At 32.8% G+C, this 14,661-nt stretch overlaps 1 protein-coding gene across 1 annotated transcript in view; it reads left to right on the forward strand.

Annotated features, from left to right (window-relative positions):
* LOC133192445 (low-density lipoprotein receptor-related protein 4-like) overlaps nucleotides 1–3,666 on the forward strand; it is an 87,425-nt gene extending 83,759 nt beyond the window's left edge. The window contains exons 7-9 of the mRNA XM_061328452.1: nucleotides 79–229; nucleotides 323–460; nucleotides 3,516–3,666. Of these exons, the coding sequence (XP_061184436.1) occupies nucleotides 79–229; nucleotides 323–460; nucleotides 3,516–3,666 (440 nt within the window). The remainder of the gene's footprint in view (nucleotides 1–78; nucleotides 230–322; nucleotides 461–3,515) is intronic.
* Nucleotides 3,667–14,661: the final 10,995 nt, after the last annotated feature.

Consider the following 14,661-nt stretch of genomic DNA (forward strand, 5'->3'; position numbering starts at 1 on the left):
ATTTCTCTATCAGCCAACGAGAAAACTCATCTATAGCATTGTTAATTTAATTTTAAAATCAAACTTCATTATTCCTAGACCTGGTTTTTGACTGGATTGGGAATCTTCTAAGATGGATTGATCTTTCCCAATCTAACATACAGGTCTTCACAATAAACTCTGGAACAATTTCAACCATTTATTCAGGACTTGAACAACCAGTATCTCTTACTGTCGACGCTCACAATGGGTTTGTTTAAGTATTACCACATACCTGAGTTTTAGAGAATAAATCTGATGTATAAATGCGTCACTAATATTTTAGATTTCATGTATATTAAAGCTACCTCTTCTGGATACCAGGGACATCGACAAAGTCAAATTTGCAAGGAAACTGGAATGGAAGTGCTCATGGTATTATAGTGTCATCTGCAAACCTAGATAACCCAAGTTCACTTCATTATGATGTCACAAGCCATAGGTAAAGTCACATGCAATATATGATTTTTTATATTTATATTTTCCATTTACATTATCAAATGTAAGTATTTTATGGAAACATAAATCACAAACGTTATTGAATCTTAATTCAATTTTTCAAAAAGTTTACGAAAACGAATATTTTGTTACCCTTTACCCAGTATTTTATTTTGCTTATTTAGTCATTTCGATTTAGCTTTCTCGATTTCACAAAGCAGTAGCACTTCTCAAATTAAGGAATATTTCCTTTATCTACGTTTACAAAAATGGCCAAGATCCTTTTAGTGCAAGCCGATGTGAAAAGGCGATAGAATGAGGCATCTCAATATTAAACATGGCATCCCCTGTATAGAATAAATTCAATATACTCTCTATGAAAGATTAACAATGAATAAAGGATATGCATTAGTTTTAATGGTCTATTAAACATCCCTAAATAATATTCTCTTTAATAATAAAATAGTAAAAATACATTTTTTCATTTGTTAAAAATCACTTGATCCGCTTCTCACCGCACGTAAAATGCTTTTAATTTTACCACGGCATGTAGTTTATACATGTACATTACAAGTGTACCTAACAACCAAAATGCATTTTTGGTGTTAATACTCTTATACAGTCAAAATAGCAAATCCTTTCATTTTTGGTATATGAAGATTTTTTTCTTATTTTTGTGCGATGTCAAGAATATTTCCTTCGTAAAGAACCACACACGCTAACTCCGGATTCCCACCTACATTTTACATCCATTTAATTCGATATTAATGGTAATTTGACCATTAAAACTTGTTTGAATGCGAAGGAGAGTTCATTAGTAATTGATTTATAATTTTAAGCCCGGTGTCAAATAATTAATTGCTCTTAGTTACAATCTCTTTTATATGGGGGTAGAAAATGTTATCCATTAAAATCGAGCTTTGAAAAATCACCAGATTTTCAAATACTCATAGAAAAGGATAAATGATCATTAAATCTGTTCGTATGTTTAACTGAATGTAAAATTCAACATATAAAATTGATAAAGTACATTTTTCAATTATCTCATTTGAAAATGGTAATAAAATGACAATTTTTGCTGGCTTTTTTTTTATCTGTAAACATACCCCCCCCCCTTTGGTGAAACAACAAAATCTTTGGTATGAAAAAATATTTTCCTTTTATTTCTGTAGTGAAAACACAAATTTTACTAAACGATAGAGATTTACCTCTCTTTGTTTTCCAAAATAAGTTATGTTTTATAAAAACTCATAGAAATATCTATATGAATGTGCAAAAATCATTCAAATATGTTAACTTTTGAAAATTGACATGGAGGCAGGCGGCAGGACAATGCTATTGTAAGCAGTTCTTAGGTCCCGCCTTTAACGGTGCTGCGTTAGATAATTTGCATATTTGAAGCATTTCTGAAATGCAATCAGGATTAACGTGAAAATAATGAACAGTGATAGATCTTAATAAAGATTAATCAGGTAGAAAGGAAACAGAAGACTAAAATTAGTTTGTAATATGCCGGTCAAAATATTTCTAATGGTGTTGTATCCTTATTTCTCATTATATCGCGGGTTCCATTGTATCGCGGTATTTCCCAAAAATTAGGATACATAGCTCATATCCTTTTTTGTTGATTAACTATCTGTCTGTCATCTGAATGTTGACTTTTGTGATGACTAAAAAGTATGGAACACCCGTTGGAAAAATATTTATTCAAATAAAACGTAATTTTTCAGATTTCCATTCCCGTTTTTATTTTATTTAGACCATTGAATATATAACGAAGTAAAATTCATAATAAAGTTCATATTTTGAAAGCCCTAAGTTTGTATTATTGTTTAGTTTTCATGTAGATTACATCATACATTAAAAAATAAAAATTGTACTTTGTGGCATCGCCAAGCTTTCAAGTTTTTCAATACCGCGATACAATGAGACTTTTCACTTTAGGAAGTAAATAAGAGTTCCTGTTTTAAAAATAGACGACAAAGTAAACGAAGAAAGATTAGAAAATAATTAGCCACTAAAAATTTAGGCCATTGATAGGTTTATGAAAAGTATTGGGTGAAAAGTTAATGTAAGAATTTGGAATAACTTTTTTACGCAAAAGAAATAAGTACCGCGATATTATGAGACACCAGTACATTATAGCAAAAAAGTCAAAACTGAGATTGAGATTAATTTCCGAGAATGGTGCAATTTGTATTATTAACACTTGAAAAATGATTTTCTCTTCAAGAATTATATCTTCTCATAACACTGATCTCGAACATTTCTCACAAAATCCAAACCTCAAATTTTAATCATTTAACTTATGAATACTGATTTTATTGGTAATTATTGTATCAAATGGATTTTACAACTTGTATAGATACCATAATTATATGTAATATACATGTATAACTGATGCTATGGATTTGTATTTCCTGAGGTCGAAATGATACTGAGCATTGTAAATCCTTTCTTCCTGTGTTTTGTGAGATACGATTAGACGAGCAAATTCAAGGAATTGTGGTTTCCCGCTCTCAGTGGTTGGGATGCAATTATTAATGACATATGTAGCTGTTTTGTCTCTTTGTCTTGTAATGTTCAACCATTATACAAAAAAGATTAAAATTTTTGAATTTAGAAAAGTTATTGCTAATATTAAACTTTATAAAACTAATCAAACTTCATGATCAAGATCATGAAGTCAAATACAAGAAGTCTGTGAGCCAATTCTCATTATTAATACCCCCGCTCTGTTGTGAATGTACGCTGTCATATGAATATATACAAGTTCAGTTGCATAAACAATGAGTTTGCTAAAACTCGAAGCATCTGCCTTGAGAAGTTGCTATGAAAAATGCGACGGAAATTTGGTACAGACAAACGCACGGATAAACAGGGCGTTGACATTGGATTTGTACAAAAATGAATCATTCCATTATGCCATATTATGGCATGTCAAAACAAAGAGTGTGCTAAAATTTCAAGCATCTGCAAAGAGCAGATTCTTCTTCCGGAGCGGGAGTATAAAATGCAATCCGAAGATGAAGATTTTTTTGTTTTATTTTTATTTTAAGGATCTACTGGCTTGATAACTCAAGGATAAAAAGTTCAATGATCAATGGATTTGACATCAAAACATACAACAGAAACACCTTTGGAGCAACAATGACAATTGTTTATAAGGTTGATATCAATGGTGCCTACTACACTTTTACCTTCTTTTAACTATGGTTGCAGCTATATTTGTCTGTACATTTATTTGCAAACGTGCAAATAATATACTGTAATCGTTATTCTAAATACCCCGTACAAGTGGAAATTTTAGCGAGACGCAAAAGTAGCGCCTGTGGAAAGCTGCAAATCTTGTCCTATACTCGGCACTTACGGCCATTGAGCAGTGAGGGATCTTTTTCGTGCCAGCACCCACTGCGACACGGGACCTCGGTTTATACGGTCTCATCCGAAGGACCGGTCTCCACGCCCCACAGTGGGATTCGAACCCGCGACGTAAGGATCAACTCCTTACTTCGCGACTCTAGAACAGACGCTCTAACCACTGCGCCACGCGGGCGACGAGAGATAATTATAACAACCGATATGGAACATAATCCTTTGGTGTTTATAAAAATTGAAATAAAAATAATGACTGAGTCATATAAAGAAGTCCTGAAACAAATTACAATGCAGAACTAGAGAACTAAATTAAAATTCTTACTCATGTCGTGCATAGAGTAGCATCTTGCTGGTGGATCAGAGATATTAGCAAAAGGATTTTAATTAGAGCTTGAAACTTGAAAAGTCCCTCTTAGATTTCTTCGTGTTTGGTTGTTTAAAACCGATACAATTTATTGGAACTACTTGGAGACCAGAAAGGTTATTTCCTCTTTTTTGTTTGTTTGTCTGTTTGTTTGTTCTTTTTTGTTTCTTTATAAAGATTATAATTTAATATTAAGATTATCATTTTATTATACTTGCTAATTTTATTTTTTCATTACTTTATTTATAAATAGACGAATAACAAAGGTAGACAAATCAACAGGGTCAAAAATATTAATTTTATGTCAAAGCATCCAGAGCTTGGGCGACTTGACAGTTTAGCAATATTTATAGATGACATATATGTTGATGGTAAATCAATTTACATTTTCGTTTTAAAGCAACTTTTACTGCAACTAGCTACTACAAACGAAGATGGGTGATAAAGCGTCTTTCAATTTTCAGTAAGCGCAGTTTGTACTAATGGGAACGGTAACTGCAGTACATTCTGCTTTCCAACACCAACAGGAAGAACATGTGGATGCCAGGATAATGTTAATTTACAATCAGATAAAAGAACATGCCAAGGAGGTTAATATCATTTTGTTAATTCCGACCATTATCAGATAAAAAAATGCTTTATTAAATTATTACACATTTTGTAATTGAAAATTTTTGTGTTGAAAATATGAGTTGAAATTATTATATATAAGAAAGCCTTCTTGATAATGTTTTTGAACAGTCTCTAGATATTCTACGTCTCTGCTAAATGTGAACATTCTTAACTGTTTGACAGACTTGGAACATCAACTTCAATCTGAATACAGGGTTGTTACCGACACATCTTTTCCATGTGATAATTTCCATCTCCATCTCTTTATGTTCATGTTTATTAATTTATGTATTACACTGTATTTGTTATTTCAAAGTAATATGACTCGCAGTTCTATATTGTATGCAAACGGTGTTCTGATCTTGTTCATATATATTTTGATTTTAATATATACAACTTGAGTTGACGAAGTTGCCTATCGCAAACTACCCTTTAACTTCTTAAGCTATGTAACTCCGAAGCGTCGATTTGCATTCAAAACACATCATTACATTTACAGCTCGGTTTTGATTTCAATATGCAGAGTATGAACGTAAATACAGACACTTTGAACAAAGGGATCTGTCAACTACATTTCAACACATTAGCTGCAATAACACATGACCGGTTTGAGCACGTGACTGTCAATAATAATTTTTTCAAGTGTTGCACATAAATTTCATCGGCGCAAGTGCATAACACAATCTTATAAATTTATATTTTGTTACAAAAATAAAAAAGATTATTGTATCCTAACGTACCTAAAAATGCTTGGGATGAGCCGTAGTATTATTAGTGTGCGAAATATGTCATGAGAATTTCTACTTACCCACACATTTGAGGGTATATTCCACTCTTCATCGTAATTTATTACAAAGCAAAGTATTAAACTTCCATCCCAAGCAGGATTCATTTAGAGAACATTCTCCTCTTAAGAATTTAATTTCAAAAAATAATTAAAGTTGATCCTTAATATTTACATTTCAAACTATTTTCTTTGAGGTGACTCTTTGAAAGCTCAAGGTGTTGATTTCTCAATAATTTCGCAACGTGAAAGCTCAAGTGCCCAATATGCATGCCAATCTGTAAAGTTGTCTTTGTGTCTAACGTCAGTGGGTGTGGAGTATGAACATTGACATGGAATCCATCGTGTGTTTTAAATCCATTAGACGGCATTTTTTTATTGTATTTTCTTTTTTATTTCAAATTTTTAAACGTAAATATAAAGAATCAATGTCTAGTTTGTTGGGTATGCCAGGGACATCAACGACAGTTTGGAACAGTGGAAAAATTGATACATAACGGACTTCGCCCGTTAAGCAAATTATCTCAGATGTCCAACTATTGTTGAGGCCATGGCATACATATACCCAGCAAACTAGAAATATATTCCTTTACTAATCACTTGCATCAGCCTGTTATTTACACACGTATAAATTCTATTTCTTACCTCGTTCCTGCAAATGGGACCATTTCAAAGTCAAGGTTTTGCAATATCTTATTAGTTACACTTAATTTTATTCTATAAAGTAATTTTATAATAATGATTACACGCCTTCAGACTTCAAATTAAAGATTTGACAATAATGTTCTTACACTTTACATTTTGTTTGATTGATTGTATGTTGTTTGTTGTATGTATGTATGTTGTTTAACGTCCCATTCGAGATTTTTTTCACTCATATAGAGACGTCACCGTATGTCGGTGAAGGGCTTCAAATTTAAACCTATACTCGGCACTCAGGGCCATTGAGCAGTGTGGGTTCTTTATCATGCCAGCGCCTACCATGTCACGAGACCTCGGTTTTTTAAGGTCTCATCCGAAAGACCCGTGACTTTCACTTTTAGTACCGGGCGCTTGGCGAAGGAACAGTCACTACCTATGTTTACGCCATAGGGTTGACGCGGCGCGGCGAATGAGAATCGAAATCCGGGCCTCCCGATCACGAAGCGAGCGCCCTACCACTCTGCTACCATGACCGGTCATTTTTATTTTAAATAAAACGTGAAGTTTATGACACTCTTTCCGTCATGACAACTCAAGTTGGCAGTGACTTGACGTCTTATTCAATTATGACGTCGTATCTTGGTAGTTCAGATAGGTGAATGCATAGGATGTACTGTGATATTTTTCTAGAAGTCTAACTTACCCGTTTAATCTTAATGTAAGGAGTTAATTTTGATTTTATCTGTGATTAGTTTTCAAAGTTTCTAACTTTGAAAGAGCAATTGTTATCAAAATGGCTTTGAATTATATCTACTTCCAAAGTGTAATGGTGTTTGTCCTTTTAATGTTCAGCATGCAAAAACCTTATTGAATCAATATTTTGATTTTTGTAATCTCCTTTTTGAGTTACATAATTCCTGATTTAGTATACCATCAACAAGTTTACAGGTATGTCTTGAGGAGATACATTACATTTACATTTACATTTGTTCTCGTAAGAGACTCTCTGTCCATCATCCATTGAGAATGCTGTTGTGTCATCCAGTTGTAGTAGAAGAGTCGATGAATCGTGTGAAATCACATGTTCTCAAAGTAACATATCCTACAGCTTACTTAATAGCTTTGTACCATTGAAGGCAACTGGAGCCAAGACACAAGAATAATTTGTTTAAGTAAGTCACTTCGTAAAATAAATAACATTCGAAAATTCATTTCTTAAAATACATGAAATCATGACATAAACAAAAATGTGTACATGTATTGTAGATTGAATTCGTCCTCTTTCTTTACATAATTCTTTTGTGTTTTTAAAGAAGTTGCTGATAAAGTAAAGGATAAATCATCTAAGGATGTTTACATAGGGTTATCCGTTGGTGGTGTCATTGCTATTTTCACATTAATTGCTACGATATTTTGCGTCATGAAGCGAAGACAACCTCTCTTGTAAGTTTTTTAAAACATGTATCAAACAAGATTATGTTGAATTTTTATTATGCATTGTCTTAGATTATATAACGTACTCTTGAGTATTCAAGGTCAGAAATTAAGAAACTATACAGTTGTTAAATGTCATGCATATAAGTGTTTTCATTTTTAAAATCACTTATTTTCGTAGGGTCTAATGCTCGCAAATTGAAGATGTTTCGCGGTGATTTGTTTTCGTGGTTGAAAAGTGTTGAGTTGTTATGTACTTCAATTTTTTCATTTTGTGCAGAAAATGAATTCGTGGGTTACTTTATTCCACATAACTAATGATTTGCTTCCAAAAAGCTTAAAGATTCCACAGTAATTATTCTGCTATCAAGATTCATGTCAGTATTTGAATTCGCATAACTCTGGACAGAACCTTCTTACACTCAGATTCACTTAGTTATTAATGAATTGATAATAGTTATTGTAATTAATGTCCTATTTTAAATTGTTTTTTAGAAATGATTACGAAGGAAGTCCTGTTCCTAAATCTTAATTACACGACATTCGAAAATTACGGATTTTCACCTGATGAGGTGCAGGATAGGTCACCGTCCAGTATTTAGAGTACTGAAGATGACATGCACAATAATGCAAAGGAAACATACCTAAATTTTTTTTAAGGTTAAAGATGGTTTTGGTTTTACATTTTTTTCTATAAATGTATAAAAAAAATTAGTTAAACTGATTCTAAACCAATTTCCATGTGTTGTCTGCATGATTGACTGTTCATATCAAGCCAGGCATTGAAAAAAAATTGGAAAGTAACTAGTGTTAAAAAACAGTATTTTTTAAGCTGACTTGAGCTGAAAGCTCAAGTAGGTTTTTCTGATCACATTTTCTTTGTAGTCCGTCTGTCCGTCTAGCTGTCCGTCCTGTCTGTTCGTCCGTCTGTAAACTTTTCATATTTTCGACTTCTCAAGAACCACTGGGCCAATTTCAACCACACTTGCCAGAAAGCATCCTTGCGTGAAGGGGATTCAAATTTGTTCAAATGAAGGGCTGCCTCCTTATTCAAGGGGAGATAATTAAGAAATAGTGAAAATTTGGTGGCATGTTTTAAAAATCTTCTTCTCAAGAACCACTGGGCCCAAAAAGTTGAAACTTTAAGGAAAACTTCTTGACATAGTGAAATATTTGGAGATAACGAACAGTATTCGAGCTCAAAAGTCCATTAAACATTACAAAATAGGAGTAGAGCAAACACGGACCTCTAAGACATCAGAAGTGGGATCAGGTGCCATGGAGGAGTGAGCATCTCCTGCTGATGGTCACACCCGTCGTGTGCTCCTTGTCATGATCGGGAAATAACGGAAAAATCCGTCGACAAATCAGTGTGTAAATAATGGCCTAACAATTAGTATGAAAAAATCAGTCAGCATTTGACTTAATGAAAGATTGTATTCGCTGACAAGGTCATTGTGTCGACCATAGAACTTACGAAATGATGACTTTAAACGAGACTGCAGATATTCTTGTTTCATCAACTTGTTTGTCAATAATTTACCTCGTTTTAGAAATTGTTCATACGTAGAGCATGCTCTTGCGTATCGAATCAACTGAGAGATATAAACCCCGTATGCAATGATAAGGGTATATTGTTGTACAAGTAAGGGAAGCTGACGATTGAAAAATTAAAGTCATCACGTTTGTCATAAAGTTTTGTTGTTAGATTACCATTAACGTCTTTTTCTAATAAAATATCCAAATATGAAACGGATGTGTTAGACTCTGTGGTATCTTTTATCTCAAGCTCACCGGTATATATCGTGTCGACATAAGAATGGAAATAACCATTTTTAATTGACAATACGTCGTCGATATATCTAAATGTCGAGTTGAAGGCCACATCAAGTGTTTTCTTCTTTTCACGTAAAAGATTTTGAACAAATTCTGCTTCATATGAATACAAAAATAGGACTGCTAATAACGGGACGCAATTGATACTCATGGGAATTCCAATAGTTTGTTGGAAGACCTGGTCTCCAAAACCCACATAGATATTGTCAATCAGAAACTCGAGCATCTTTTTAGTGTCAACTTCAGAGTACTTGTGTGTACAATCAGATTGTTTTTTAACAAAGTAATTTTACAAATGACCAATGACAAGGTAAGTAAATTTACGAGTTCTATTTTTATTGAAAAAGCAGCTGTCAACAATGTCAGAAAGTCTGGACTTTAATTTCTCGTGGGAAATAGTTGCATATAAAGTTTAAAAGTCGTAAGTTTTTATGCTGTTGATTTTGGTAAATTTTTGTGATTTCAAATGTTCCAAAAGTTCCTTGGAATTTTTTAGTATCCACATCTGATTTACACCACTTCTCAAATATCTTGTTGCACAGTACTCTTGAAGTTTCTCCTTCACTACTGTTAATATCTTAGTGAAAAGTAAAGAAAGAGGCTTGGTAAAACATTTACTGGAACCCGCTATGTATCTTGTTTGTAAGGATTTTTATGAAGTTTCGGAATCCAATATAGATTGTGAAGATTCAAATCATGATCCCCGGGGGAAGGGAGGGCCACAATAAGGGATCAAAGTTTTACATAGGAATATATAGAAAAAATCTGTAAAAATCTTCTTCGCAAGAACAGCAAAGCCATGTTTGGTCATATTGATATGGAAGCATTCTCAGTATGGGTAGATTCAATGTTGTTTTTTTTTTCAAATCATCACCCTGGGGGTAGGGAGGGGCCACAATGGGGGATCAAAGTTTTACATTAAAATATAAAGGGAAAAATTGAAAAAATCTTCTACTGAAGAACAGCAAAGCCATGTTTAGTTAAATTGATAGAAAGCGTTCTAAGATAGTGTAGATTCAAGTTTGTTCAAATCATGACCCTCGAGGGTAGGGAGGTAGCACAATGGGGGATCAAAGTTTTACATAAGAATATTAAGGAAAAAGTCTTCTTCTGAAAAACAGAAAAGCCATGATTAGTCATATTTATACGAAGGCATTGTCAGGTAGTGTAGATTGAAGTTTGTTCAAATCATGAACCCCGGGGGTAGGTAGGGGCCACAATTGGGGTCGTGATCAAGTTTTTTCAAAGGAATATGTAGGGAAAAATCTTTTAAAAAAATTGCTGCTCAAGAACAACAAAACCATTTGTTATATTGATATGGAAGCATCCTCAGGTAGTTGAAAATTCAAGCCCCAACCCACCCCTCACCCCCACCCCATCTAAACTTCTCAATACTAAACTGATTTGTGCTTTTTCCTACCCAATGTGCTCAGGTGAGCGATGTGGCTCATGGGCCTCTTGTTTATTATACAGTAAAACTTGTCTAATCCGGCGACCAGTGGTTCCAAAATTTTTGGCCGGATTAGGCAACATCCGGATTGGAGAAAATATTGAACCGTTATAGCAAGTTAAAAAATTACATAGATATAAACAAAGAGTGGTAAATAAATACTTGATCAAATGTGTCATTTTTTACGTTTCACTTGAAAAAATCGTCTATTTCCGTTTGTTTTGAACTCTGTTTGTTCTTCAGAATTTTCATTTCTGTTTAAGTTTTTATTCAGTATCGAAATATAATATCTCTTGGTCATTTATCAAATTTGAAAATCGTTAAATGTTTTAAATACACCCAAAAACCTTATCGTAGCTGTAAATATTATTTTGTTAGGGACAGATTCCCAATTCATTTCTTTCTTTTAAAATTAATATGTTTGAATATTTAGACACTGCATTTGTTAATTTCAAATGTTATACATGTAATGATCTTCTGTCGCTTTGGTCGTTGTAAACTAGCGACACAAAGGGAAGTAATTCGAATTGCACGTCGTGCACAAAACGAAAGTAGAAAGGAGGTCATGAATAAGTCTCCAAGTTTTTCTACAGACATGCTACACGCAACCATAAATATCACTCATTCTTTTGCGAGTTTCCTCGCCTTACTTGAGCAATTTATGATTTTTTTATCACGTTTGTTAAAATCTAAACTGTCGATACAGGATAGATCATTAACGGGGCAATAATTACCCCACGCGAGACTTCTCTAATGACCAGCGGGCACAGGTAAAAATAAGTGGCCGGATTAGAGGAGATAATTTGTACTAATTATGAGCAGTAAGTTCTTTAAATAGCGGCCGGTTTACAGAATAGGCAAGATCCGGACTGCACAACATTTATTAAACATAAATTATAAAGAAAATTCAAGGGACTAAAATATTACGCCGGACTGAACAACATGCCGGAATGCACAACATCCGGATTCAACAAGTTTTACTGTAATACAGCCAAATAACAAGTGCTTTAAAAACTAGAATGAAATATATGGAAATAACGAACAGTATTCAAGCTCAAAAGTCCATTGAACAATACAAATAAGGAGCAGAGCAAAACGGACATCTAAAACATCAGAGGTGGGATCAGGTAACTATAGATAATTGTCCTAAGAATTAAAGTTACTCAACTCTTTTTTCAGCATAAATTTATAAAAAAAAAAAAAACAAATAAATTAAATTTTAACTTAATAAATAATTAATTTATATATTTTTAATTATGTTGAAAAATGAAAAGCAGATAAATTTATTGATAAAAGCAAATTATTGAAGATACATGTAATTACTTATTATATACCTTTTATATTTACTAAAAATTGCTTTATAAAATTTTGTTACCATCTTAATTAATTTTAACATTTTATTTTTTAGAGGAAAATATATCAGTATGATAAAGCAAATCTTCACCGGTTTTTGTGTGTCCAGTGGGGGAATTGCACGTGTGGCTTCTATACCCACTCGACTCATTTTAAATTTTGTACAGATGTTAGTTTTTTTTAACCTCCTGCACATTTAGTTGCCCGCACTTCCAAACTACCAGTGAAAATCAAATGCTGTTACCATTGATGATGATTTTTTTATTATTATTATGCCTGATTAGTTATTTTTCTTTTACAAACATTGAATTTAATATTTTAATTAGTATTGTATAATTTTATCTATCACTATTACTATTATTGTTATCTGTTTAATATATGATTGTTATAATGCATATATGCAACAAACTTATTTTAAAATTATAAAAGTCATTATTCTATCAAATAATATGTCGATTTTCGTCAATATATTTATTCTTATGAAACAATTTTGTCCGAAATAGCGCGCCATACAGATCTTGATGAATCAAGATGAATCAATGAGACGCTTGATTTTCCACACTAGTGAAACCTTCAAACATTTTAAGGTGAATTTTGACAAAGATTAGCGATGAGATTTCAACCTAGAAAGAGATAATAACCTGTTCACATTAAATAACAATAAGCTGTAAATTTTGTTAATCGAATAAAATTTAATTACGAATCGGTAAGTACCACGAATCAACGAGATACCAGGCGTAGCTGAACTACCACTTGCAGAATTAAATCCCAGTTCCTCTAAAATACAGTTGAAATAATGAACCCTATAAAGACAATGTTGTTACCTGCTTTATCAGCTATGACCAGTACATGCTGATCGTGTTATTGTCTAATGCAAAGAAATATGGCTAAGATGCGTCATTTGATACAAATATAACATTTTTAATCACGTTTTTGTAAAATTATTTGCTATTTCTAGGTTATCTCTCTTCTAATTTTCAACGTCATTTGTCTGGATTTTAAATCAACAAAACGAGCAAATACATGTATTTGCAAAAGAAGAAAATGGAGAGGATATTCGGAGATCATAAGATGTGAACTTTTCATTAGAATATCACATTGCTTAAAGATACTGCTTAATTTGTTAGTGTTTGAAAACTGAAGTTCATTGTACTTTTTAAAAACCAACAATTTAGTTGTTATGAATTATAAAGATAAAACAAAAACTGAAATTGCACTAAAAGCGAAACCACATTATTTCCAACCACTGAAATTTAATACTTTTGCATTTATCTATACTATAGCTATTTACCTTTTTGATGAAATGATACTTTGATATCGTATCTGGTAAAATTAGCAGACTTAACTATAAAATTTCTTTGACAAGTTTTTTTTTTTCATTGTAAAGGATCATTTCCAAATTGCGTGACTATGTTAAAGCCTGTCCTCCTGTGACCAATTGCAACCGATTAAAGCGTCAGCTGGACTAGGCATTTAAACTATTTATGATTCTTACATAATAACATGTATTCCTTGCACATAACACGCTATATACGACAATCTTCCTTCAAAATTCTTTAGTTTTAAAAAGGCCTTTAATTGTTTTGATCTTCAAAGAGTGCAATTCACCTAGAAAGAAAACACAATGAAATATACACAGTATAGGCACAGGAAAGATATATTTCCATAAATATAGCGTAATTTAAATACCAACTCCAAATATTTATAAATTTACGTAGAACTATATACGGTATATGCATATCCATGCTCTCATAATAGTCGAATTCTGAAAATCTCTTGATCTGTGCATATTGTATGTCCATATGTTGTTCTGAATGAAGGAATCTGAATGATCAAATAGTACAACGATAAAAAAAAAAATCCTGTAATGTCCTCTTTGAAACTTTGGTAATTCTTCCATGAACAATATTATATTCTTCTATTGAACCACTAAACTGATTTTAACCAATTTTGACATAAAACATCATTAAGTCAAGGAGTACAAAAAATGTTAATTTAATGGTCGCCGTCCACCTAAGTTCTGAGGTGTGGGGCTAAAACCATTGAATTTAGTGCTATCTTTGAAAATCATCTTCTTTCTCCTGAACACCAAACAGTCCAACTGTTCGTATAATATTGTAATAAGCTTTGAGTCCTCTACCTAAATTGTGAAACTCATGGTCCCATGGTAAGGGATTCTGGAGTTTAGGCAGGGACAGTTATGAAGTAGTAAAATGCATAAATTCTTTTTAAAACAAATTTTCTCACCGATATGTTAAGCAGATAATCTAGGTGCATGGTTATGATGAGCAAGGGTGCCTCTTCCAAACTTGTGAAATGTGTGGCTCCAAGGTGGGGAGTTGGGGGAAGTTA

The sequence above is a fragment of the Saccostrea echinata genome, unplaced genomic scaffold, assembly GCF_033153115.1.
Source record: "Saccostrea echinata isolate AGI-Se365-2 ecotype Australia unplaced genomic scaffold, CSIRO_AGI_Sech_v1 ptg000025l, whole genome shotgun sequence".
NCBI lineage: Eukaryota > Metazoa > Mollusca > Bivalvia > Ostreida > Ostreidae > Saccostrea > Saccostrea echinata.